This window comes from Fusarium solani (assembly GCF_023522795.1).
Source record: "Fusarium solani strain SB1 chromosome Unknown bctg00000011, whole genome shotgun sequence".
Classification (NCBI taxonomy): domain Eukaryota; kingdom Fungi; phylum Ascomycota; class Sordariomycetes; order Hypocreales; family Nectriaceae; genus Fusarium; species Fusarium solani.
Window position 1 is genome coordinate 1,244,249 of NW_027072149.1, and position 26,257 is coordinate 1,270,505.

Consider the following 26,257-nt stretch of genomic DNA (forward strand, 5'->3'; position numbering starts at 1 on the left):
GATCCAGTCCTGGTCCTCGGCCCTCACAACGTCGCATTAATAGGAATGTTAAAAAGACTATTCGGCGAATACTGAAAAGCGCCGCTTACATACCAATGTCTCAGAATACGGTATTAGGGTGGGTAAACTTGGCTAAAATTAAACATGTAGTGGTTGATTATGTTAGATACTTAGTAAACACGGAGAATTTTGGATCTGCTTCCGCTCTCGGATAATCCGACCACGCGACGAGCCTCAACTTGCAAGATGAAGTGAGGATCGCAATACCGCTCTGCAGAGGTTCGCAAATATAAAATCCTTTACAATGCCACTAGGAAATCTTGATCTTGCAACACGAGTATCTCCTTTACATTTCTTAAAAGTTAAACTACCCTCAACCCCCATTTTATTCCCCCTTCCTCCGGAAGGAAGTTGAATATGCAGTTCAAACTTTTGTTCTACGCCATCCTTCCCGGATTAGCGGCTACCAACCATGGTATTTTCCATCGAGCCCTCAGCTTGAGGCAGGAAACTACAGTCACGTCTAGCTTCGACGCGAGCAACGCGACACTGGCTGAGTTCAACTCGCATGCGCGCGAGGTAGCCCTGTCGCGAATTGGCAACTCGACTAAATGCACCAAGGACAACGTGAGGGTTCGAAAGTTGTTCGAGAGTCTCACCAGCGATGAGAAGATCGCTTACACGGATGCGTTGAAGTGTCTGATGGACCTGCCAGCCAAGACTCCGTCGGATCTCGCTCCTGGGGCTAAGTCGCGATACGATGACTGGGTCGTAACGCACATTAACCAGACCGAGACGATTCACTTGAATGCGAATTTCCTCGGGTGGCACCGGTGGTATATCTGGGAGATGGAGCAGGCCCTACGCAACGATTGCGGCTACACCGGCCCCTTCCCTTACTGTACGTTCTTTCCTCTGCATAAGAAATGGCCTAGCTCTTGAGAGATTCATCCAGGAGCCAGAGAAACTCTTCAGGGTGGCCGCGGGAATTTTTCCTTGACCGAGCTTGCTAACAAAAGGTGGTCAGGGGACTGGTCGAAAACGGAGAAGGAGACCTTTGAGAAGTCAGAGGTTTTCGACGGGTCGGCAACCTCGCTGTCAGGCAACGGAGCGCCGCTTAATTACACAGACTCGGATGTGATTGTTGTTAATTGGCAATGGGACAATATGGAAGTCGGTAAGTCGAACACATCCCCAACTACCCCCTTTCCCTCGACCAACAGGAGGCTCAGAAAGGTCACTAACATGTATATGTTAGTTCTCCCTCACGGCTCAGGCGGCGGTTGCGTTACCAGTGGGCCTTTTGCCAACATCACCATTAACCTCGGCCCCGTTGGACTTGCCCTTATCGGCAACAAGACCGATACTTCTGGCGAAGGATACAAGTATAACCCCCGCTGTCTGAAGCGTGACCTCAGCTCCGAAATCTTGCATCGATATGTTAACGAGACGAGCGTTCTCACGCTCATCCGGGAGAATAGCGATATATGGACGTTCCAGACAGTAATGTCGGGTGCGTGGGGAACTCGCGAGATCGGAATCCACCCAGGCGCGCATCACTCGCTGGGTGGCGACCCAGGCCGGGATTTCTGGGTGAGCCCCGGGGAGCCGGCTTTTTGGGCGCACCATACGAATATTGATCGAGTCTGGTGGATGTGGCAGATGCTGGACCCGGACGTGCGTGCAGCGAACGTATCGACTGCGGTGAATGGCCCGATAACCATGTATGACTTGTACGAGCCGCATCAGAACGCAACCATCTTTGACCTTCAGAATTTGGGCTACGTGGCCGAAGGGAAGGAGGTGGCACTGGATGAGCTCATGTCGACGACAGAGGGGATGTTCTGCTACGTCTATGAGTGAGGGTGAGGAGATTGTTGAAGGGAGCTGCTCCAAGCCCCTGTCCTATCTCGACTGGGCTTCAGTACAACACGCAAGTTTTTGGACATAAGTTGATACTGAGTTGGGGGAAAAGCGTGCTAGGCTATTTTGGGCCATTGGGAAATTTCCTGTACGTAGAAAAGGGTCAGAGGCGGGCTCGTCTCTGATCATCATCATCACCTCCGTCACGGTCAACGGGAAAGGAGCAGCTTTTTGGGCTCTTTCCTAGACCAAATCTTCATTGCTATTAATTGATTAATTGCCCTTACTATTTTATATTGTATTTGCCTCACAGGGAAGTGTGTAAGATCTCTCTTTTGAAACTTCCCTTAAAATTGCGAAGGCGTTTTCCTCTGGCTTTAGTTGGGTGTGTTCTGTTTCTCCAACAAAATACACAATAGAGGGATCACTTATAATATACGTGTTCAGTTCCTAGATCCTACTTCATCACCTTGCGTTGCTGTGGAATGTTAAAGTTAAACGATCTTAACGACTATTTTTATCTAGAGGGCTTATGAGCTCACGGTCAGCTAGTTACCTCTTGCGAGATTATTACTAGCGGTATGTAATTAAGTAGGCCGAGGCGATTGGGTCACCTCCGTATCCGTACTGCACCCACTAAATGCCTTATGATAGCCCAGCTCATCACTCTCATCTGAGACCTGCATCGGGCTCATCTCTTGTTCCTTAAGCCATAGTAGGCGATCCAGCTCACCAAGAACCACCTTGTATACTGCCTGATGCAGAGGAGATCTTGACAGATCTTGGCCTCAGCGTCGCCCAAAATCGCCAGTCGCATTTCAGGCAGCGTGAGGTATCGCGACTCAGCCCTTGGGACTTCTCTGGGAACCGGTAGCGTCTACGCAGAGACACTTATGGCCTATGGTCAGAGCGAGGATCTCGCCGTTCGCGTGCCGCCACTTCCTGAGGGGGCTAAGTCTGGTGTGCCGTTCGAGTGCCTGGCTTGCGGTCGTAGTATTTCAATAAAAAACAACTCTGTATGGAAGTAGGTCTTTCCGACTGATACTGATAGTCTCAGCAAATCTTACTAATGCGTGATGATCAGGAAACATCTTTGGCGAGACCTCCGACCTTGGATTTGCCACGATAGTGCGTGCGACTTTGGCAACGAGCCTTTCGCTTCTCGCGAAGACTGGATTGAACACCTCGAGTTCGATCATGGCTTTCAACTTGCGTGGGGTTCTTTCGAATGTCCCCTCTGCCACGAGGAGACTGGCAAGGGAAAGACTGCCATAATCCATCATTTGGCTCGCCATATGGAAGAAATCTCACTTGCGGCTCTCCCTAGTGGATACGATTCCGACAATGATCTTGAAGAGAGCGATGATGAGGATAAGGACGAAGATAAGGACGAAGACGAGGACGAGGATGGGGAGAAGGATGCAAATGGCGAGATTATTCAGGTGAAAGTTTCCGAAGTCTCTCAAGTTGTGGAACGTCTTCTGGCAGCTGGTGCTGTCGTGACAGCTGATGAGCAATCCGTTGATTTTTCGGCGTTTGTCTCCCCTCGGTGTACTTCATTGACTCCCAAGCTAACTTGACCAACGTAGTCCAACCGACCTTTCCGACGTCAACCCAAGGGACTACGATCCATACCCGGGTGCAGCTCCTCACAAAGACGGTTTTTACCATTGCCCGTGGGAAGGTCAGCCAGACTGTAACCACAAGCCAGACAAGTTGAAAGCAAACTACAAGTAAGCGGTATTGAAGCGATTGTCTAGCTGAAGTGATCACTGATTTGGATGTGTAGCAAATTCATGGACTCTCATCTGAATCCGTATCGATGCAAAGTCGCCTCGTGCGAAGGCGCTGTGTTCTCTTCCACCGCTTCCCTCTTGAGACATGAGCGTGAAACCCATCGAATGTATAAAAATAGCGACAGGCTTGTGTACCAATGCGAAGCATGCGGGCGCAGCTTCACTCGAAGATCGAACCTTAAGAGCCACATGGAAAGTTTTCATAATGATAATGCTTAGGTTACGGCGTTTTACGATATTGGGTTTTAATGCCGTCATGTATTAATGACTGTCTTTATTGCCGTTCTGACTGATGGGCTCTTGCGGACTCGTCATTAAAAATAATAATAATACTGACGATGCTATTGGAGGGCATTGGATCCTGATAACTTAAGTGAGGTAGGCATGCAGGTTATAGCTGGGGAATCAAATTTGCATAAAACCAGTGATGAATGCAAATCTTATTTAATTGAAAAAACATATACAATAGAATTAATTAAAAATTACTATAGCTTCTATAATTTCCTTCTGGCAATTTTCTCATTGAACACTAGGGACGTTGACGGTGGACAGAGTTAGCCCTTGTTTACTATCTGCGGAGAGCGAGGAGAAACATGGGATCTTAAGCTAGTTTCATCCATTCCCTGAGAATCCGCCCTCACCCGAGAGTCTACACCGCAGTAGTGTCTCAAAGTTGCCTAAATACTCCTCGTTGAGCCTGATCCTTGAGATAAGACATGCTACGCCCCCTGAGCTTTTTGCTTGGCTTCTTGTTCCGCCTTGTGCTTGCGTTCTATCTTGCGTATAATCTTGGCCGGGTTTCCGGCAACAACATGGTACGCCGGAACATCCTAGAGAAACTTATTAACATGAGCTTCGCTGCTAAGAAGCGTCTCACTTGCCTTTGTTACAACACTCCCAGCTCCAATAGTGCATCCATCTCCAACCGTGACACCAGGTAGAATCATGGCACTTCCTCCTATCCAACAATCCTCGCCGATAATCACGGGACGGCCCAGCTCAGGCCCGTTCGTTCCATTGCGCAGATCAGGATCAAGGGGGTGAGTGCCACTAAAGAAAGAGACGTTGGGGCCAACGAGGGTACGGGCTCCGATGGATATAGTGCAGGTATCAATCATAGTGCAGTTAAAGTTAATAAAAACGCCGCTTCCAACTTTGACGTTTGTCCCATAGTCGATGTTAATGGGACGCTCTATCCAGGGGTATTCGTGTAGGACTGCATCGTCTTCGTCCTCTGTTGCTGCAGGTGGAGGCAGAGGACGGTTATCGTTCGTGATACTGGTCTTTGTCAGAGGCGCCATCAATTGTCAAGGTTACAAGTCAATTACTCTTTCCAATGCTCTGCAATTTCTCTACGGGTCAACTCCCCCGCTGTGTTAAGTCGCGCAAGGGCCTGCTTGCAGCGCTTCCGAGCAGCCACAAGCTGTGGCGTGAAAGCATAGTACAGATCCCCTCGCCGCATACGGGCAAGATTATCTTCCTCGTCGATATCAAACACAGTCATCTTGGTGCTGGGGGGTTAAAACGTAAGCAAGTTTTGGTATCGCAGGTCCAAGTTTGGGCAAAACAGAAGTCTCTTGGCTGTGAGGAGCCGCCAAGTCAATAACGCTATGCCTTTCTTGGATCTCACCAGCAGTGGTTGAATTCATGTCCTACTTCCAGACTACGGATTTACGAAAAATCCGGCTCATCTTTCCTTGGGTAGGTACAGGGTGGCTGAGCTTACTGGATCCCATCTTCACCTCAAGCATACATTGCGTACTCAATTCATCAGATGCTTTGTGAAAGTAGAAGGTAGATTAAGTTTCTTCATAAATTATCAAAGTCTAATCTTCCACAAATTCAGCATTGATATAACATGCTTTATGTTCACGGCTTGCTTTTACTAGCTGAGCTCTCTGAGATAAGTCAGAATAAAGTTGAGTTATTATCGATCTGACGATCCACCAGCCTCTCCAATTGCAGGGAACTAGTCACAATAGCAACGGGGCCATGTTGCAATGCAAGTTTTGCATCAAGACGGAAAAGTTTGAGCAAAACAGTCGGCCTTCACTAGAATGCCATGATATTCACGCCTTTATGCCGCGTCTTGGCTCTCAGAACTAACTAACTTAGTAATCCTACATCGGAGTGATAGTCAAAAGTGGCCGGCTGTCAGGCTATTTGAGTTCAGCGACCGCTCTTTCGGACCATCCCGTCCCCGTCCGGGGTGCTTGGCGACCATCGGCGAATGCTCCGTCGGCGACTGAGCGCACCTAGCAACATCAAGATTCAAACAACATGTGATGTCTTTGTGTTATTTAAACTCCCTGATTTCATTGTAATCCTTCTCTCATTATCAAAAACGATATCCCTCTCGTTCTGCATCTTTACACAAGCCAGTCATACCACCCTCACCCATGAAGATGTCGTCCCTCGCCCCTGAAGATACCACACCCGCCAATAGCATCTCCAATGCCATCGACTTGATCGGAGAAACTCCCCTCATCCGCCTCAACAAGCTACCGAAAGCTTTGGGCATCAAATGTGAGGTTTTGGTCAAGGCCGAGTTCTTCAATCTGGGAGGGAGCACCAAGGACCGTGTGGCACTTCGCATGATCGAAGAGGCCGAAAAGGCTGGCAAGATCAAGCCTGGTGATACCTTGATTGAACCGACTAGTGGAAATACGTGAGTGACCCTTCCTTAAGCTCTCCGCGGCTTATTAACTCGATATAGTGGCATCGGATTGGCTCTTATCGCTGTCTTGAAGGGCTACAAGACCATTATTACTCTTCCGAGCAAGATGTCACTTGAAAAGGTGACAATTCTTCGTGCCCTGGGAGCCAAAATCATTCGGACACCTGATGACGCAGCTTGGGATAGTCCTGAGTCACATCATCAACTCGCCGCGTGGCTCCAATCAGTTCTTCCAAATTCCCATATCCTCGGACAATTTGGAAACCCCGAGAACCCCCAAGCACACGAGGAGACAACTGCCCAAGAGATTTGGAGACAAACGAAGGGCAAAGTTACCGCCATCGTCGCCGGTGCAGGAACAGGAGGCACCATCACCGGACTCGCGAGGGGTTTGAAGAAACACAACAAGAACATCAAAGCTATCGGTGCTGACCCACAAGGAAGCATCTTGGCAGCCCCAGATTCTCTCAACAAAGATCATCTACACGAGCCGCACCAGGTTGAAGGCATCGGCGGCGAATTTGTCCCTGGTGTCCTGGATCGAAACATCGTGGACAAGTGGTACAAGACGACTGATCGAGAGTCTTTCTATCTTGCGAGACGCCTTATTGCTGAAGAAGGACTCTTGGTAGGCGGAAGCTCCGGCGCAGCGATGGCCGCCATGTTTAAGGCTGTCAAGGACTTTGATTTCAAGGAGGGTGACAAAGTGGTTGTTGTCATGCCAGACGGCATCAGGAACTACTTGTCCAAGTTTGCCAATGACGACTGGCTCAAGGCGAATAATCTTTTCCCGCTCGACGGGAGAGATCTCCCCTTTCCACCATCAAGTGGCGTCGAAAACACTGCGGTGACCTCAAATGAGACGGACGACTTGACTAGCCAGTTACTCTCGGCTCAGGTTATACTTCCAATTCGACCTCCTGGCTCATGCCGGGAGAAGACCGAAGTGGCGGATGAGCATGCGCATCACGACTTTCACATTGTATAATGCATCCGCGGTTTTTGATGCGTAATGGGTTTTTGGTTCTGGGTAGGGTACTGAGCGAGATTGTCTGGGATTTAATATTTGTAACTTGGCGCTTTTGAACTTTCGATAATGGCCCAATGGGACACCGGAATACCGTATGGAAGGGTTAAGAGGGTCAAAGGCAAGATTAGATGGCCTTGATAATAAGAAACAATGACGAAATTGTCGGCCATTCGTATGCTAGTCCAGTTACCTTCCCAAGTCAGGCATGATTGCGAATGCGATACACATGTGCAAAAGGACCAGCAGTTGGATCCTTCGAGGTCTAACGCGCGGCGGTGTACGCACTTCGCCACGTTCGCTTACGCACCAACAGGATCATCAGGCCACGTCCCAACCCCTTCTGCCTTATCCTTCTGGGTCAATTAACATCTGATAGACGATCCATACGATTAGGCTATTATAGATCTCCAGTCTCCCCTGAATAAAGTCAAATAAACGGGCTTTAGCTTTCTCATCACTTTAACATCTTTTGCGCGAAGGATCAAGACCCCCACTCTTCAACATGGCCGAACAAACCGACAACCCTGTTAAGTATGACATCAGGGAGTTTTCAAACTCCGATGAAGACTTTAAAAAGTTGTCTCACATGTGGGACATCATCTTTCCAACTTGGCCAGTTGAGCGACAGCGACTGGAAAAGTTTCTGCGTATCATTCCCGGCCATCACTATATCCATGAGAATGGCTTTGTTATTGCCTATCTCTCAGCCGATGTTGGCCAGATAGACGTCCTTGGTGTGCTTCCTGAGCATCGAGGAAAGGGACTCGGTACTGCACTGTTGGAGAAAGCAAAGACTGCGATGAGAGAGGCCAATGGAGAGGATCTCAAGTCTTTGCAAATCGGAAGCCAGACTCCTCGATTCTGGCCGCAGATGCCAGTTGATTTCCCACAGGAAGTAAAGGACTTTTTCATCCATAGAGGTATGCACACACATTCGCCTTTGAATAGAATACTCACCGATCTATAGGGTTCAGTCGAATGGAAAAGAACTCAGCCATAGATCTCTTCAAGGACATCCGCGAGGGTCCCATCGCACCGCCCGAAGTCATGGAGAAAATCTCCAAGGTCAATGTCAAATTCTGTACATGGTCTCCAGAACTCGAGGAAGAATGCCTCACCAAACAGCGAGCCACTTTTGTAAGTAACAATGGCTTTATCACGTATAGTCACGGAGGCTGATACAATCGCAGAGGTGGTACATAGGCTACGAAGCCCTTGCTGCTTACAAGCAGCACCACGAAGCACTGGTGGCCATTGACCCAGAGACAAACGAGCAAATCGGATGGACATTCATGTGTTCTTTCTCTTCTGTTATCAGCGACACCTACGCCTTTATGCCGCTACTTCCGTCAAAGGACAAGACAGGGCTGATCGCCGCCGTTGGCGTAAGCGAGTCCGCAAGAGGCAAAGGCGTTGGATTGGCCATGGTTGTGAAAGCCATGGAGAACCTACGAGAGAGAGGAATTGAAGGGATCTACATTGATTCGGTTTTTATCCGGGGCTTTTATGAAAAGTTGGGCTTTGAGACTTATTGGAAGTACGAGGGTTATGTTCAGGAAGGGTGATTAGAATCTTAGCTGCTCTCAACTGGATAGGAGGAAGTAGCCGAAAGACATCACATATCCTTCAAGATGAGGCTGGACTGTGGCTGGCATATCTTATGCAGGATATAAAGTTAAACGAAGAATGGAATGCATGATGCACAAGGTTGAGAAACGAGGCTTATCTCTCGACCAGCCCGGTGAATGCTTGATCGGCGATCCGTCAACCAATCACATCGCTCCGGCGACCAAATCACCCGCCAAGTCCCCGATCCCCCGATCAGACCCTTCAAACCCCGAACGCACCAGGTGGCACGACTCCATCACCATCCCCAGACACAATGGCAGCTCCCAGGATCACCAAAAGCACCGGGCTCGCATCCCTCGCTTGCACCGGATGCAGGAAACAACATCTCAAATGCGACGGCAAGAAGCCGACGTGCTCGCGATGCGTCCAGAATGGGACACCGTGCAACTATCAGCCTTCGCGACGCGGGGGACGCAGAAAGCCAAGGGATCTTACCGCCGGGAGAGGACTTCAACCGCTTCGGCCTTCGATTGGACCTGGAGATGATGAGAGTGTCAGTGCTTCTTCTCCGACTGTGCCAGAGGTTCCTCGTTCAGAACCGTCTCGCTTATCAGCGACGGATGATGCTCCATCGGATGGAAATGTTCTCTCCTACTTTTCCGGGATAAGCACCGATCACCTTCTCTGGCCAGGCCTGGGACCCAAAGACTTTAGCAACCAGGGACAAGTATCATCGATAAGCAGACCCCCAACCGACAGTGAGCGGTTCATTCGGATGTACTACGAGAACTTTCACAATGCTCACCCGATCCTGGTCCCGGCATCCATGTATACCTCACGAGCATATCCCACTTATCTACAGCTCGTGGTCGACTTTGCGGGATCTCACTTTGTCCAACTGAGCCCATCCGAGCAGCTTAAGACAAAAGTTGCTACCGAGCTTTCTTCTAGTACGGATAAGTCGGCTTGTATGGTGCAAGCATGGTTGATCTACGCGATTGTGTTATTCTCACGGGGCGACCTTACCGAGGCACAAGACGCCTTTTCACACTGCACAACCATCGCCTTTGATATCGGCTTACATCGCGCTGATTACGCGTCATCTCAACACCCCGAGAGATCCATCGAAGCCGAGAGTCTACGGAGGACGTGGTGGGAACTCTTCATCACCGACGTCATCATGGCGCTTCCTCAGAAGACCATCTCGTTTCGCTGCAGTGCTGTCTGCCCAGAAGTGCCTTTGCCGTGTGAAGAGTCGCTTTACACGGGCACACATGACATTCCCGAACCACGCAAGATTCTTGACTTCAAACGCCGGGTTCTGTTTGAGGAGGATATCATCTTTTCGTCTTTCAGCTATCGGATCGAGGCCATCAGCATCTTGGGCCGAGTCCTCGTGCTGAATCGATTACGAGACTATCATCGTGATCATCTCCAAGCAGTCGAGAATGCGCTGGTCAGTTGGTCAAATCACCTACCCACCAAGAAGCTGGATATCGTGGACTCGTACGGAAACATCGACGAGATCATGTTCCAAGCACATGCAATGATTGCGTATGCTGGCATGTTACTACATCTTCCACGCAGCAGCTATCACCCTCATCTATGCAGCAACGAGGACCCATTCTGGCCTATGGCGCAAGCCCAGTCGTTGTCAAGCTCGACTCGTTTGGTGCACAGCATCAAAGCAACTGAAGCTTCAAGGCGAATATCGGATTACATTTCGCTTTGTCCGAACATTCAGAAGCACACACCTTGCATCATTCCAGCGCTGGTTCTTTGCGGATTGATACAGCTGGCTACTTCGAATAGTCACTCTGACGAATGCTTCGACCACCATTACAATCGGATCACACTGATTCTCGGATGTCTAAAGAACTTGAAGCGGACCTGGAACCTGGCAGATTCTGCATATCACCGTGTACGATCATGCGCCGCAACTCTCATCTCAGAGTCCATGGACAGGTGGAATTCTGAGCCGTTGTCAAAATCCATCGCCTTGACCACATCAACGCCGAGCGAATCTGGACAGGCGAGTAATAGACCTGCGGACTCGACGGTAGTCCAAGGGGCACAAGAAACGACAATACCAGAACTAGACCCGAGTTTCATCGACCGGTTATGCTACAGTTCTTCACTATTTAGCTCGCTTCCTGATTTCGACATTAGCTAAACACCTGGTTTGGTTAACGGCGTATGTTTGGATATTGGTGCTTGGGTTGGGATAGGGAGACATCGGGTGTAGCTTGCAATGGTAATGGCGTGAGGATGACGAGATATTTTCTTCGGTGATAGACATTCATGAACCTGACGGTCTCAACGACAGTCAGATATGAGAAGGCGAAGTGGGAGTTCATCCTCTCACGTCAACGAATACCTACGGCTCATATAGATGACTTTTGGGGGTAAATTTGTTTTTTAATTCTCCGTTATAGTTTTTCATGGAACTAGAAACCACGATCCTACGGTTCCAGAAGAGAGTGTTCACTCAAACCGCGTTATTCATGGCTCATGTGAAGGTGCAGCTCTCACTATGCCTCCCGTTGTGTAGGGTTGCCTAGGCATGCTGATAAGCACGCAAAGAGACCAGTACCGTGCAAATATGTGTCCCTTGACTGTACACCTGTTTTTTTTACTGTGCAGTCTGTGTTGGATGTGACTGGTTCGCGGCCCATGTTCAGTGACTCAACGTAGTGGGTGAGACGCGTCGCGCACGCGTAACACGGCACGTCCGTCGTGACGCGTTATCCCAATCAACGCGTGGCAGAACCAAAGTACCTGTGCACAGAACGAGAAGTACCTTTATTTGCTTTTGTGCAGGACCCGCTCTGGCCTCTTATCGTTCTCTAAGGGCCCAGCTTTTCTCATTCGTTGTCCGTGTCTTGCGATAACAGCTAGGGGTGTTTCTCCCCTTCGGAACATATAACTAACTGTGTGAACCTACCGTGGATATGGGCGACGAGCCAGAGCCGAAGAAGTGATGCATAGGCTGCGCTGGTCATATAGCACTCGTGGGCATGAGAGGTTCATCGAACTCATTTTCCATGCAAAGTAATGTTCGGAAGGGACAGCATTGCCACTGTGGAGGTTTGGTCCGTCATTGACTCATTGGAGACTGCCCTCAAGCCCCTCTGTGCCCTACTCATCAAGTTAATCACAGAGTCAATTGGTCTCAGCGACATTCACTCCCAAAATCGGCTACTCAACTGCTGTATATCCTTCTCCAGCCTCGCCACAACCGCCTCATAAAATCTCTGGCAAAAGTCCTCGTTCTCCAGCCCCATGATCCCTAGCACGCTCTCAGTCTCCAGACACCACTTCACCGCCGCCATGTAGTTCCACCCCCCGCTCTGCAGCACCTCATCGCTGAACGTGCCGCCCGCCTCGTGCTTCTCTAGCATCGCGTTGAGGTCCATGTTCGAGTCCGCTGCCATGTCGAGCACTGGCACCGCCTGCCCGATCATCACCTGGATCAGCATCGCGCCAAGAGACAGCACCGTCAGGTTCATGGCCTTGGATGGCTTGCGCGGTTTGCTCTGCTGTGAGGCTTCTACAGGTGCTGCCGCATCGGATTTTCTGACGAAGTTCTTAGCTATGAAGGGCCTAAGGGGAGAGTCTGGATGGGATGTGGCCTTCTGGCTTTCCCGAAGGAACATGACGTCGTCCAAGGTCAAGATTCCCGCCAACCAAGGAGTGTCGTATAGATGGAGGATGCTCATAGAGATAGCCAGCGCGATCCTCAGCTTTTCCAGGAGGTCAAGCTCCTGAAACTCGGGATTCTTTCCTTCTAACATCTGCCGCAGCGTGACGGCCGAGCTGGATTCTGGATGACGATGCTGTGGGTAGAGACTAAACGTGCGATGCGGGTCGGCGATGTACCCGCAGCGCTCTGTCGCCGGCTCCCTGGGCTCTTCGTGCCATGTGAATATCACTTGGCACAGGTCCGACGTGAGGACGGGGGGCAATGCCTCTATGGGGACTGGCGTTGTCGTGACGACCAGGTTCTTCCCTGAGACGATGGTCAGAGTCTCTGTTGATGAAGACGTCAATTCCCGCCTAGATATGAAACCCAATGATTCACGAAATCGGACTCTCCGGCGTGGAGATGGAGGCCTGGGGTTGCTAAGAGGAACACTCAACGACGAAGGCGACTTCATGTTAAGTTCGCTCTTGGGCTCAAATTGGACACTGAGACTGTCCCACCGGGTCGGTCGTTCTAGAGGCTTCACTCTCTTCTCATCCTGGCCCGAGCAGTCAGTTTCAGCACTAGGGCTCTCATACGACCCTAGAACTACGTGAAAGTTGAGGTTCTTGGCCACCTCGTCTTCCACATCGCTGGGCACCAGGACAGCCTTCCTCGGCACCAGCTCGAGACACACGTCGTGCGACTGGACGCAGCGGCACGTTGCTGCACTCCTAAGGGCGTCGAAGATGCTCCGCGACAGGCCACGGATGAGTTTGGTGACCCTGGCCTGTGACCGCCGGCGCCGGCTGGGCTCAAGGTCGCGGTTTTGCCCGGCGAGGTCGCGCAGGACCGAGTTGGCTGTCTTGATTCGGGCGATAATGCCCTCGTAGTCCTTCTTTCTTAGCGAGAAGGATGCCTTTCTTCTAAGCTCTTTCATTATTGCCTCGGGGCTATTTATATTGGTCTGATAGAGCGTTAGCAGACTAGTACATCTAGGTTTGAAGTGTGTGGTGGCTCTCGCCTTGCCATCTGCTTCCATGTATAGCTTCTCCCTCAGCTCCTCGGCCGCCTCCTGCATCTCCTTAGCATGCTCCTTGAACTTGCCCGTCCCCTTCCACAGTCGCTCCCGGATGTCGTCGCTGAACTGCTCCCACTCGGGTCCGAAAGGCTTCTCAACCATGTCGTCGATCCGGGACAGCGGCGCGATGCCGTCGAGGAGCACCTCGCACGTGGTTTGTAAGCGGACCTGCTCCGTCTCGAGGTCTTGGACGAGGGCTTTCAGGTCGCGGTCGGCGCCTCGCACCCCCGATAGCACGGCCCTGTAGCCTTGGAGGGCCTTGATGGCCAGTGGCAGGATGCCGAGGACGAGGCCCACGACCTCGATGCCGGACATGACGTGCTCTCTAAGCCGTGCGTTTGATGAGAATAAAGCACTCTTGGAGCAGGATTCACTCGGGAGTTGTGAGCTCGTCGTGAGAATAAGGCCAAGAGGGAGGCTGTCAGCATGCGAGCCCCGCACGCTCACAGCTGAAAACAGGGACTATATTATCCACGCTGCGAGGACCAATGATATATCGATGAATGGAACTGTGAGCCATTTACGGTGCTCCCTACCCTCTGGAGGCCACTCCCATGACCAGCTCTGCCAGCTGCCTGATGTTTGGTGAGCGGGGCTTGCTTTGCTGACTATTGCCCGTCTATCAAAGTGATGAATTCAGCAGCCGACACCTTCAATCTTCACTAGAGATTACTTTGGCCTTTACCTTCACATTGTCAAGAATGGCAGAGGTGTCTCGGGCCGTCTCGGAGCCCCAAATCGCCGCCTTGGTTGCTCGTAGCCTCACTTCGTTCAAGGCGCTCACCTCGATGCTGCAAGATGACCATGCCCGAGCATCGCAAGCTAGTTCTTGCTTATCGAGATTTAAGCTGTGGGTTGGCAACCTAGGAGCCCATCGCCAATCCGGGAGTCGCTCGCTTGAGTACCGTCTACGCGACGCGTCCAACATCCGCAAGTTGGTCATCTCCCTGCTCCAGGATCTCTGCAGCTCCATCGAACAAGGCACAGCCGCCCTTTCCACTATTGAGAGTAGAGCGTTAACAACAAGCCAGGCATCCTCGTCGCCAACGGAGGCAGCATTCTCGACACAATCAGTGAGGGCCATGATGCGGTGGAAGATGACCTGGTCGACTACTTCAACGAGGATGGAGACTCTGACAGGTCCGAGGTTGAGCACACACTCGATGAGATTGCTCACGTGGTAGACTGTCTTCTCCGGCTATCTGTCACGATACGCAATCCAGCGCCTCACGACCAGTTCCTGTCTCGGGCGGGGGAGGGCCTCGTCAAGGAATTCGTGTACTGGGATGCCAAGCACGTCCAGGACAAGTTCCCAAATGTGGAAAAAGACCTCGCAGATAGACTCGGAAGGGCTATGGCCCGCAGGCGGCAGTATTTCAAGTATCGGGAGGAGCACAAGAGCCGCCTGGCCGAGGGCTTGGACGAGGATGAGGCCGAGTTCGGAGGGCGAGCGACGACAATCGCTTCATCTCTCCCCGAGCATCTAAAGGAGGCAAGCAAGAGCACCGAGGCTAGCGAGGCTCAGCTTGCCATACTTGATGATGGCCGTTCTGATGCCTCGGCGACGTCGTATGCCACCTCAAGTCCTGATTCGACCCAGCTGCGAGTCCCGCCAATACCGAAGGAGCACATCGACGGGTCGTTCAAGTGTCCGTTCTGCCACATGATAGCTTCGATAGATACGAGGCATGCCTGGAAGTATGCTTCCCTCCCATATAAAGTGGCTGATCAACCTGACCCGTTCAATAGGAAGCACGTTTTTAGGGATCTTCGACCATATGTCTGTCTCTCAGCGGCCTGTCAGACACCAGACCACCTCTATATGCGCCGCAACGACTGGAAAATGCACATGAAGCGGGAGCACTGGAAGAGCTGGCACTGTCCATTTGGATACGATGCAGAATTCGACAGCGCCAAGGGCTTTCAAAATCACATCAAGACAGCCCACGAGCAGAATGTATCTCTCGAAAAGATACACGCACTAGAGGGTCTCAGCAGCCGTGCTGACGTAGCGAAGGCCAAAGGTCGATGCCCTCTGTGTTATGATTTCCAAGTCGGGTCCGAGAAGCAGTATGAGAAGCATGTTGGGCAGCATCTGGAGCACCTTGCACTATTTACCTTGCCCGACACAGGGGAGGAAGGCGATGAAGACGACGAGGGGGATGAAGACAAGGAGGACGAGGGGCTCGACGATGGAGATGAGGATGACGAGGACGAAGAAGATGAGGAGGAGGATTGGCTTGCAACGGACGACCCTGGAAGCAAAGCTGCTGAAGAACAATTGAAGGCTGAGGCTGAAGCCCCCGACAAGCGAGAAAGAGAGGCACTAGCCGAGGCCATGGCCAAGCTTGAGGAGAGCGAGAAGGCCGAGCAGGCCCCGATCAGATTTAAGGACGCTCTCGGTCGGAATTTTTCCTTCCCTTTCCGGCTTTGCGCGACTTGGCAGGTATGGACTAAATGGATTCTGGCAGATCACTGAACTGACATAACTAATACTACCACAGGGCATGGAGGACCTCATCAAGCAAGCGTTCCTACAAGTTGATGTCCTAGGGCCCCGTGTCATAGACGGCCATTATGACCTGATCGGCGCTGATGGCTATATTATCCTTCCCCCTGCCTGGGAAAAGGTTGTTCAGCCGGGCTTGGCCATCACTATGACAATGTGGCCGATGGACAAGGTGCCTCCATCCGTCACCCGCTGGACTCATCGGCCTGCACAGTCCCCGCGCCCGGCTCCTGGGGAGGAGGATCTCGAGAGGATCCGATTGGTGGATGAGATTGCCGCCTTCAAGGCCATGGAGGAAAAGCAAAAGGCTATAGAGAAGCAAAAAGAAGTTGAGGCTCAGATCCGCAAGGAGGCCGAGGAGGTCTTCCGTCGCCGGATGGAGGCAATGAAAATTGCTCAAGAAGAGGCCAGGGAGGAGATCGAAAAGGCAAGAATTGACGCTGAAAGGGCCGCACGCGAGAGGATAGAGGCTGAACGAACGACTGAGACCAAGGCCAGAGCCAGAGCTGAAGAAGAGGCTCGATTGATGCTTGAGATAGAGCTGAGGGCTGCCGAGGCAAGGAGGAAGGCGGACGAGGAACAGAGTGTAAGGTCGGCGGAGGTGGCTCAGGTGATTTACGAGCTAGAGCTGAAGGCTGCCATCGGAAAGGGGAAGGAGGAGACTGAAGAGCGTGTCAGAGCGGAGAAGGAGGCCTGAATGAAGTTCGAGGTAGGGCTGAGGGTTGTGGAGGAAAAGAAGAAGCAGATGTTGGAAGAGCGTATCAGGGAGGAGGAGGAGACCCTCAAGAGGCTCGAGGCCCGACTCGACGCAAAGCGAAGGGTTGCCATGGGAAAGAGGGAGGAGGAGGAGGAGGACCGGAAGCGCGTCGAGGAACTGACTCGTGTCGGCTTGGAAAAGGCCATGCAGGAAGAGAAGGAGGTATGAGCATGACTCTGAAATAACTATACGTCCGTAAGCTATTTATCGTGTCCGATACGCAGATTGTGATTTCTCGTGACTGGAAGCACTGTTTCTGGATATTTCAACTCTCTTTGATATCCTCACTTCGAAATCAAGAGGTGCACATTGCCGGTCAAATTGTTAGGATATGCTCGAATAAGTGCACTGGTAACCCTCATGCTACCTCCCACTTATCCTACAACAAACGAAAACGATCACGCATCGTAGACCAAAAGAAATAGGATAAAGAGAGTTGGTTGCGGTACAACAGGCGCCGCAGCCTGCGAGAAATGACGACTTCTGATATTCAGCACTCAAGACGAGCGTGGAATGAGGCTGGAAGGCATGTCTGCAGACGCTCGAGGGCCATGGCGGTTTGGTGACCCTCCACTGCCCTACACTCGCGGTGACCTTTCTCCCATTAAATCTTGATGCGCCACGAGTTCTTCCATCTGTGTCTGACTCAACAAACTCATCCACGTATACACCTGATCCTGACACCAAACCTCGAACCTCTTCGGCTTTTGCCCTGTGGGATCGTCAATCATCTCCATCGCAATCAACCTCTCATCGTCCCAAAGACCAAAGCCGAGAGCCCGGAACGGACCAAACATTAAGCCTCGGCTTACGCGAGCTTGTCCCCTTGGGAATAGTAGAGGTTGCGCCCAGCGTAAGCCTTTGCAGCCGACAAGGACTTTATGCCGATGGTACGTGGATGCATCTCGTTTGTCGATACAGGGAAAATGAGGAGGAGGAGGTGTTGGTGATGGCCAGGCTGGCCTGACCCCTTCCGCGTTGATCAGTCGCGGGAGACTGAGGTGTTCATCTCCTAGCGGTCTGAATCCCGTGTTGAAGAAGGCGCTCATTTCATTGTGAATGCCGCTCGTGTCGCTCGCGCAAGGGCAACCATCCAACACACCCTCGAGGTGTCGGATATAGATCAAGGCTGCCCAGAGGGGTTCTTGGGCAACCCAGATATTGGACTTGCCAAAGTTCCCCAGACATGTTCCAGATCCCATGTTGCGTATGGCTGCAACATCGCTGTCCGTCCAGTTAAGACGACCCTCGGATGCGGCATTGCTGAGCTCGTAGCTGAGCTGCAGACTCCAGAACCCAAGAGTGATGCGCTGCATCTCGTACCAAGATGCTTCTCCGCCAACGTCGATGGTGTATGGTTGACCCCAGGGAAGCCCATCTGGTCGCTGGCTCCACGGGAGCGGCGTAGGTTGGAAGACTTTGTCAAGAAGATGGGATGGAGTGCAGGATTTGATGCGATCATGGAAGAATTCGAAGCACGAGCCTGCGAGGTTTTCGATACGTCGGGCGAGGAATATCATTTCTCTGGGTGAGAAGCACGAAGGCTCGGCCCGCATCACATCGCGAAGCCGGATAAGCGGGATGTTTTCACACTGAAGATCGGGAATACCTAGGCCCTGGTTGGATAGGAAATACTTTGCAATGAACGACCCGAGGTCAGTTGCGGGCTGATTTGATGGAGCAGTTTGCCGGGCGAGGGCGACTAAGCGTAGCATGTACGGGATCCATGTCGTTGATGTGAAGTCTTTGGACACTGGATGGTCGAGGACGGACTCGAGGACGTTGGCACCGAGGGTGCTCCCCATAAAGTGGAATACATACGGCGATGATACGGTAATGCTATAAAGGCTTTTGAGATCTGGCAAGTCGCTGAGGATAGGAGCCAGCAGCTCTGGCGGCAGTGTTGAAAAGACGTCCATTTTGCTGACCGTGATCGAATCTGACGACAGCACAGAGTGTGTTCTTGCCCAAGATTCTACCCCTCAGCTTGATGTCGGCATCACATCTCATCATCACGTGTGCAGTTTTTGGTTCCCCGGGTGTCTTTGCCCGTCTGGTCTTTGTGAGGGTGTGGTCACACGGCCAAACGGTTAAAGGAGGTTTCCGAAAGTGAACTGGATCGTCACGCCGTGAGGGGTTCCAGATGGCCGATGACGTCTTGTGACGACGCCTCTTTTTCCATCTTTCCATTGAATGGAGATGCAGTCAGACGTTAGAATCGCGATTGAGATCGATAAGATATCGATGTCGGCATCCATAGTTCCGATGCTTGTCGCTTGCTGCTCGTCGTGTCTGTTTCTAGCGACAACAAGCGATCACCACAGCGGGTCGTTCGGCGATCTTAGCGGTCCGCTGCCTCGGCATAGCGGGGAATGCGTACCCGCCCGCCCTGGAACTTGACCAATATCATGGATCTCATTATTAAAGGCGTGGAAGGTTCTCATCCCACCAAGGTACATTTCTTCTGAAATGACCTCTCAAGACGGCTCCTCATCTTATCCCTTTCGAGCTCTCTCAATGATCTGAGCAGCCGCCATCACCAAATTCTCACGTAGCCGGGGCGCAACTACCTACCTGTACTCCAACCAACATCCCTGCAGAAGTCTCAGGTGAGTAGGCTTCAATCTCATTTTTGGGCACGTAAAGCTCACCCAACAACTCCCCGCCCATGTTGCCCTCACCCACAAGAGATGCAGCTGGAAGTGCAACAGCAGGATACACAACCAGTTCCAAATAGCTGTGTAGCCCCAATACTTGCTGGTGCCAGTTGGAGGCGCGGTAAACGGCGTGATAGAACACAGGTGATAGGACACATGACCACATCAATGTCTTGGCTTCTCCAGTGAACCGCATAGAGCTGTCTGAACCTGTCCCTCGAGCTTTTCCGCTCCTGAAGAGTCGATTCAACCTTTGCGATGTTGACCTCACACTCGTATAACATCCATTCAGTGAGTGGATCGAGCGGTTCGGATCCCTCGTAACAGATTCTGTGGATATCGGCGACAGTATCCTCAAGGTATTTGGCCGTGATAATTTCCCAAGCCTTACCATATTGACAATGGTTGAAGGTTTTTACTGTTATCATGGAGTTGCGTATTAGACGCGCGGTTACCTCGTCCACCACGCGGCGTACGGGGCGTAGAGGGGGTACAACGCCGTCGTCGAGTAGAATACTAAACGGTAGTCGGTCCTTCAATATGCAACCTTCTATTTTCAACCCACTTGTTTCAGCCCAGCACTTATCGTTGCACATTATGCCCAGTCGCCGCGTCTGTGCCAACAGTCCAGCAAACTCCCCCTTCCGTGATCAGAGGTGTGTGCTTGGCACGTGGCTTGGATTCTCAGCTGAAATGCAGGATCAACGCCACATTCAGACTCGGTGAGCATTGCCGCGAGATGCCTCGCTGACTGAGTTTGTGTTTACCAAGCCAGAAAGGAGAATGGATAATGATATGGGCCCGACGGTTCTAGTTTGAATCATTTTATATGCTCTCAAAATTATCTTGAGACCATTCATTATTTTAAGACACAAGGGACCGATGTGATACAAATCTCACGGCCTATGTCGATTACCAGGCTGTGCACACTACATAGAGAATTAGGCTGTAGAAAAGGGGCTTGCAGCCAAGTCGATCTGCCAAGCTGTACAGCCGCTGAGTTTCCAACACCCATTGGAAGGTAGTGTCGTAGAAAATAAGTACCTACTTGAGGGGGCCGATTCCCTTCAACGCAGTCGCCTCACCCATTCATTCTACACCAAGAACTTGACTAGACGCAACAAACACGTTTCGATATGGAGATCCCCTCCAGGTCTACCCCTCATGCCCTCGAGTATCAAGCCTTGAGCATCTCGAGTTCAGATGAAGCACAGTCAGAGACGCCACCCAGAAAACGCGCCAACGAAGACTCTCATGGCCACTCTGCGGTCATGAGGAGAAGCAACCTCGGGCCGGCGACGATTTTAGCCGATTTTGCCAGTATACTCTGCCCTCTCGCACTCCTCGGCTTCAGCATCGTCATTCTGCAGACAGAAGGTCGCGCAATTGATGAGACATATTTCAGCTACCAGAACGCCATAACAACGGTTAGTTGTATATGATATGTTGATGCGAAGTGCTAACCTTTGATCTCGCTTGCTACCGCGTTCCCTATCATCTTTGCTGCCATCATGGGTCGTCTGATGTACCAGCTGTCGCGCTGGATGCTCGAGCGCGGAGCTACAATGGTGACGCTTGAACAGTTAATGGGCAGTCGGACCCTCGGCGCAGCTTTCTTAACGCAAGCTGAGCTCGGTGCCTTCAACCTTGTTGGTCTTGTCATAGTGTTCACTTGGATTTGGTCACCACTTGGGGGTCAGGCCCTGCTTCGAATGCTTGATTCAAGGCTAGACACCATTATTAGCCCGTCGACGGTCGTTCATTTCGACACAGATGCAGCGCCACAGTTTGAGGCCTGGTACGAGGTATCCGTCGTTCGCACCAGACATAGACGGAGCATCGTTGCCACACCTCATTCCATGTACAACGCTGCTCTCCTCTCACCAGACTCCATCAGGAATGATAGCCAGGATCTTTGGGGAAACGTCAAGATACCTATCTCCCATCATACGGCGATCTTGGTGACTCTGGATGGCAGAGAGTCCCTTCTTCTCCCACCTTTGAATACTCTGCATTGGTCGGCATCCCTATCAACAATATTTCGGTAGGAAACTCAAGCTTTCCCATTGAGACCACCTACGTACATCTCGACTGTTTCAGTTTGAAGAAGACATTATCCCCAAACGGAAAATTCATCGACATCAAGAACACGTCACTTGAAGGCCTGTCGCCTTCACTACCCAACGGCACCTGGCAAGGCTACAAGTCGAACGATGCAAGCTGGACTCTTGCTGTTGATACTTTTGCCGACATCATGTGGGAAAATTACTCCTTCTACGAGCGCCGCGGGCTCAACCGTTCGCAAATCAACCGACCATCCATGTTTACCAACGAGGTTGGTGTGGAAGCCAACCCAACTACCCTACTTATGCAAGTTGAGTACCCAAGAAGCGGCATGAGGCCGTCAGACTGGTTCTCTGCAAAATGTGGCGTGGTTCAGCATTACGTCGAGTCTCGCATCAACTGCTCTCTGGCCAGCCGTAATGCTCTACGAAATTGCACTTTCGTTGAGCAACGACCTTCGCAAAAAGCACACGCGCCTAAGGATATCTCATTCCTTTCGTTTCCAATTATCTTCCGACAGCTGTCTCTTCAGATGCCAGGGGTTGCACAACATGACAGCGAAGTCTATGGGTTGGAGCCTTCGCTGAAATACCTCCAAAATCCATCCACTGCCAGCATGGGCTCCGACCCGTTGCCCGCGCTGGAGAACGTCACCCAAGAACTGTTCAGCTATCGTCTAGGTCAACTGATAAACTCTTATCTCCTGATCGGACAGTTTTTTGACAGTATCTTGAGCGGAAATAGTGATCCCGATGCTGTTTTCGAGCCAAATATTACAGTCGCGGTGGAGGTGACGAACCTCTCGGAGCTTTATCATGTTTCTCGGGCGTGGACAGGGACCTTTATGTTCTCGTGTATTGTGTTTCTTGCGGGTGGTACCCTCAGTGTTGTCTTTGTTCACTTGGCAACTAGTCCGGATGTGCTGGGATTTGTTTCGACTGTTGTACGTGATTCCAAGCACATTGATACACCACCAGAGGCGGCAAAAATGGACGGCCTCGATTGGACAAAGTTGATGAAGATGAGGCGGATTAGATACGGCGTTGTCCACAGGGCTCTGGAGGCCGAGCCTTTGTTTGGAGTTGGATCCGAAGAGGCTGTTGAGAAGCTGAAGAGACTATAATGATAGAGGCGTGGGACCAATAGATGTATCTAAAAGAAAACTATCATCAGACAAATTTCGAAATTTCCGTCCAATAAATCAGAATCAAGACGTTCATATACTACGCACTTTGTGATACGATACACCTAACAGTGGCGGCTCGGAAACGGAGGTCTAAGGAAAGCCCAATGTCAAGAGAACCGAAGGCAACCGAGGGGGCTGATAAAGATCTCGGCCAAAGTTAATCCGGGCTGAAAGAAGCAATAAAAGCGGCCATTCGTGTAGGACCGCTTATCTCGAGCATTAATTCATAGCATCCCGTCGAGCACCTCACTAACATCGCATTCATACAGTCTAACATGCCCCAGTCAGGTGATCCATTCCATCCAGACATTCTTCGTAAATCATGCACTAAAAAAATCGCAGACTTCATCCAAGACGCTGTCAAGCTTATCACTGCTCGTCCAGGACTACCAAGCCCAAACCCCACTCAAACGGCATGGCAAGAACCCCCTCATTCAACCGTCTCCAATGCGCAGTCTCCCGAGTTGCCAAGGGAGACTGATGTGGCCATCATCGGCTCTGGTATCACAGGTACTGCTGTCGCACACTACCTCTTGAATCATGGCGGAGATCTCCGGGTGACGATGCTGGAAGCTCGCACGGCTGTTGGCGCCGCAACTGGAAGAAATGGCGGGCACCTTGTTTCTGATAGCGACTCACTATTTCCGAGCCTTGTTAAGGAGGTTGGCATCGATCAAGCCATTGAAACCGTCCGCTTCAGTGAAGCAAATATTCGTCGCCTTCGAGACCTGACAGCTCAGCTCAACCCTGAAGATAGGGAAGCCGTCGAATTCCGCAACGTGATATCGACAACTGGTCTTGAGGATAAGAGTCTTTCGAGGAAGCGGTTGATGGATTGAATCAGCTTCTCAAGGCTGTCCCAGATGGCGACATCAATTACAAAGTCTGCAAGAAAGAAGATGCAAGCAAGGTGCGTAAATAGATGATCTATTCGACAGAATACTCACCGCGCAAACTACAGATCTTTGGCTTTCAAAATGTTGCAGGTGTCGTGGAGCAACATGGCGTTGCAGCCCTGTGGCCATATAGACTGGTTACGGCAGTCCTGGCATCGTTGAGGAAAGACTTCCCCTCCCGTTTCAACCTCGAAACAAACACACCGGTTCTCTCCGTCAACCACAAGGAAGAAACATCTCAGATACTCCCTTACACTGTCAGTACGCATCGAGGAGTTCTCCGCGCCAAATACGTGGTCCATTGCACGAATGGATACTCGGGTCACCTGATACCTAATCTCGTGGGCAAACTCTACCCTCTACGGGGAACAATGTCGACACAGAAACTAGGGCCTTCATTCCCTCATGTCGGCGACAGAATGTCATGGTCTCACATATCCAAAGGGACGTATGACGGTGAGACTGGTCATATCCACCTAGGGCTCTACTACGCTCAACAGAATGCCAAGACAGGAGTCATGTTTCTTGGCGGAGAGTCCCAAAGTTTAAGTGGCCTGCTGACGAGCGATGACTCGTTCGTTGGTAATGATGCACGCGATACTCTGACCTCGGCAGCACCGCGTATCTGGAAGGATGCTGCACCTGCCGAGCCGCTCAAAGTGTGGTCTGGAATCATGGGCTTTACGGCGGACGGCATGCCCCTTGTGGGCCGTCTCCCAGCGGGCCTCACTGGCCGGTCAGGTAGCGGTGAGTGGATTGCAGCTGGCTTCAATGGAAATGGAATGGATAAATGCTGGCTTAGTGGAGAGGCCTTGGCTAGGATGGTTCTTGGAGAGGAAGTGGTTCCTGGCTTTCCAAGGGCGTATCTTTTGACTGCCTGGAGGATTAAATCCTGGACTGCCGAGAAGGCAGCGGAGACGCTGATGGACCATATAATGCTGGGTGGCACAGCTCCTACCAGCCAGATTTAATAGGAGAAAAGCTCAACATATGTATTCATGGTCACTTGATGTTGAAGAGGCACCACCGTAGGCAGAGTTCCCAACCATCGCAAGGGAGCAACCTTGATCATCTATGAAGTCTATCAAACTTATACTACAAGCCAAGCTCCGCGTAGTCTCGAACCTTGAGCTTATCGCCAGCTTCTCGCAGGCCTTCCACGGTTGCCACAATTGTCTCCTCGAGCGTAGTCCAGCCAGGACGGCCCAAGTCTCGCAGTAGCTGCTCCGCCTTGGCACGACCCTCATACTCATTCGCGTCTCGGCCTCCAGCAAAGTTCTCGGGGAACGTCTTGCTTGGCTCATTCTTTCTGAGGACTTCCAAAACTACATCCCAATTAAATCGACCGCCGTATGCAAAGATGCGTTGACCCTTGACGTGGTCTAAAATTCCGGCTGCGACATGTAGTCTGCCGGTGTCGTCGACGTCGACGAAATATTCTATTTGAAATATCAGTATCATTTGGAAACGATGGCGATGGAGTATCACATACGAGGAACCACAAGGCGGTGGACACCGGTCACCAGGCCGTTGTAAAGAAGGACAGGTAGGGCAGAGCTGCTCGGGTATCCCTGGTTTACTGGATCAATCGATCGCCCAAAGTTGAAGTTAGGGAGCACTATAAACACGTTAGATAGCGTACTAGATACTATAAACCCAACTTACCGGTGTTGACGACAATGTCAGGGCGCTTGTCACGGTGCTCCTTATAGTACTTCCACACCTCTTGCTCTGCCTGAGCCTTGCTAGCACCATAGGTATCGGCGGCTCGCTCCATGGTATACGGAGGATCAGCCCAGGCCTTCTTGATAGCATCCTCATTCCACGTCTCCTCTGTCACATTGATGCCAGTCTGGGAAGACTCTGCAATGACGGTAGCAGACGAGGATGATGTGTAAACGAAGCGCTTTACGCTCGGCTCCGCATATGCGGCCTTCAAGGCGTTGACAGCTCCGGCAATTACACCGGGGATGACATTGTTGGGGTTGGGGTCCAGAGACATGTTGGAGGCTGAATGCACGACAACGGCGACATCTGGAGTAGTTGTCAGCAACCGGATCTACCTCCGCGCCCTCTTGTTCACATACCCTTGACGGCCTCAGTGAAAGCGCCCTCAGCGACCATGTCTGAAACCTGAAAGAACTCAAAGCGTCCTTGCCCATATTCCTTATCAAAGGCTGCCTTGAGCCAGGCGTTTTTCTCGGGGTTACGAACAGTTCCACGGACGTTGTAACCGAACTCGAGGAACTGTTTGGAAATATGAGAGCCGAGGAGACCATTGGCTCCCGTAACAAGGACAGTGGAGCCCTTTGGCACGGCGAGGTTGTCAAGAGGAGCCATTGTTGCTGAGTCGGGGGAGAGGAGTATGGATGATGATGACAGGTGTGTAATGAGGCAGTTGGGAGAACACACGGGATACCCTGTGACTTTTATAACTCACGGTCGGGGAAACTCATTTCACATCCTTCAAGGACCGGGGGAACTGCTTAA

At 51.3% G+C, this 26,257-nt stretch overlaps 12 protein-coding genes across 12 annotated transcripts; 8 read left to right on the top strand and 4 right to left on the bottom strand.

The window, feature by feature from the left end:
• Positions 1–417: 417 nt before the first annotated feature.
• On the top strand, positions 418–3,600 carry MRS44_015467 (uncharacterized protein; the record flags this gene model as incomplete). Its single annotated transcript, XM_065619225.1, has 6 exons — positions 418–901; positions 1,028–1,177; positions 1,259–1,859; positions 2,738–2,887; positions 2,948–3,397; positions 3,453–3,600. The coding sequence occupies 6 exons, from the start codon at positions 418–420 to the stop codon at positions 3,598–3,600; spliced, it is 1,983 nt and encodes a 660-aa protein (XP_065475297.1).
• Positions 3,601–4,378: 778 nt separating this feature from the next.
• MRS44_015468 (uncharacterized protein) lies at positions 4,379–5,163 on the bottom strand (the record flags this gene model as incomplete). The annotated part of the gene is made up of 3 exons (XM_065619226.1): positions 4,379–4,489; positions 4,550–4,937; positions 4,988–5,163. The coding sequence occupies 3 exons, from the start codon at positions 5,161–5,163 to the stop codon at positions 4,379–4,381; spliced, it is 675 nt and encodes a 224-aa protein (XP_065475298.1).
• An 895-nt stretch (positions 5,164–6,058) lies between these two features.
• MRS44_015469 (uncharacterized protein) lies at positions 6,059–7,324 on the top strand (the record flags this gene model as incomplete). Its single annotated transcript, XM_046271133.2, has 2 exons — positions 6,059–6,327; positions 6,376–7,324. 2 exons carry the CDS (start codon positions 6,059–6,061, stop codon positions 7,322–7,324), a joined length of 1,218 nt encoding a protein of 405 aa, XP_046130394.2.
• Positions 7,325–7,868: 544 nt separating this feature from the next.
• Positions 7,869–8,931, top strand: MRS44_015470 (uncharacterized protein; the record flags this gene model as incomplete). Its single annotated transcript, XM_065619227.1, has 3 exons — positions 7,869–8,286; positions 8,334–8,503; positions 8,557–8,931. 3 exons carry the CDS (start codon positions 7,869–7,871, stop codon positions 8,929–8,931), a joined length of 963 nt encoding a protein of 320 aa, XP_065475299.1.
• A 317-nt stretch (positions 8,932–9,248) lies between these two features.
• MRS44_015471 (uncharacterized protein) lies at positions 9,249–11,108 on the top strand (the record flags this gene model as incomplete). Its single annotated transcript, XM_065619228.1, has 1 exon — positions 9,249–11,108. One exon carries the CDS (start codon positions 9,249–9,251, stop codon positions 11,106–11,108), a length of 1,860 nt encoding a protein of 619 aa, XP_065475300.1.
• A 1,009-nt stretch (positions 11,109–12,117) lies between these two features.
• Positions 12,118–14,013, bottom strand: MRS44_015472 (uncharacterized protein; the record flags this gene model as incomplete). Its single annotated transcript, XM_065619229.1, has 1 exon — positions 12,118–14,013. One exon carries the CDS (start codon positions 14,011–14,013, stop codon positions 12,118–12,120), a length of 1,896 nt encoding a protein of 631 aa, XP_065475301.1.
• Positions 14,014–14,399: 386 nt separating this feature from the next.
• MRS44_015473 (uncharacterized protein) lies at positions 14,400–17,132 on the top strand (the record flags this gene model as incomplete). The annotated part of the gene is made up of 5 exons (XM_065619230.1): positions 14,400–14,636; positions 14,711–15,396; positions 15,448–16,144; positions 16,203–16,880; positions 16,938–17,132. 5 exons carry the CDS (start codon positions 14,400–14,402, stop codon positions 17,130–17,132), a joined length of 2,493 nt encoding a protein of 830 aa, XP_065475302.1.
• Positions 17,133–17,542: 410 nt separating this feature from the next.
• Positions 17,543–18,883, bottom strand: MRS44_015474 (uncharacterized protein; the record flags this gene model as incomplete). Its single annotated transcript, XM_046270999.2, has 1 exon — positions 17,543–18,883. One exon carries the CDS (start codon positions 18,881–18,883, stop codon positions 17,543–17,545), a length of 1,341 nt encoding a protein of 446 aa, XP_046130390.2.
• A 1,874-nt stretch (positions 18,884–20,757) lies between these two features.
• On the top strand, positions 20,758–22,808 carry MRS44_015475 (uncharacterized protein; the record flags this gene model as incomplete). Its single annotated transcript, XM_065619231.1, has 3 exons — positions 20,758–21,048; positions 21,205–21,665; positions 21,722–22,808. 3 exons carry the CDS (start codon positions 20,758–20,760, stop codon positions 22,806–22,808), a joined length of 1,839 nt encoding a protein of 612 aa, XP_065475303.1.
• A 338-nt stretch (positions 22,809–23,146) lies between these two features.
• MRS44_015476 (uncharacterized protein) lies at positions 23,147–23,710 on the top strand (the record flags this gene model as incomplete). The annotated part of the gene is made up of 2 exons (XM_065619232.1): positions 23,147–23,159; positions 23,214–23,710. The coding sequence occupies 2 exons, from the start codon at positions 23,147–23,149 to the stop codon at positions 23,708–23,710; spliced, it is 510 nt and encodes a 169-aa protein (XP_065475304.1).
• An 83-nt stretch (positions 23,711–23,793) lies between these two features.
• Positions 23,794–24,738, top strand: MRS44_015477 (uncharacterized protein; the record flags this gene model as incomplete). The annotated part of the gene is made up of 1 exon (XM_065619233.1): positions 23,794–24,738. One exon carries the CDS (start codon positions 23,794–23,796, stop codon positions 24,736–24,738), a length of 945 nt encoding a protein of 314 aa, XP_065475305.1.
• A 124-nt stretch (positions 24,739–24,862) lies between these two features.
• MRS44_015478 (uncharacterized protein) lies at positions 24,863–26,107 on the bottom strand (the record flags this gene model as incomplete). Its single annotated transcript, XM_046271156.1, has 4 exons — positions 24,863–25,206; positions 25,260–25,385; positions 25,433–25,801; positions 25,855–26,107. 4 exons carry the CDS (start codon positions 26,105–26,107, stop codon positions 24,863–24,865), a joined length of 1,092 nt encoding a protein of 363 aa, XP_046130387.1.
• Positions 26,108–26,257: the final 150 nt, after the last annotated feature.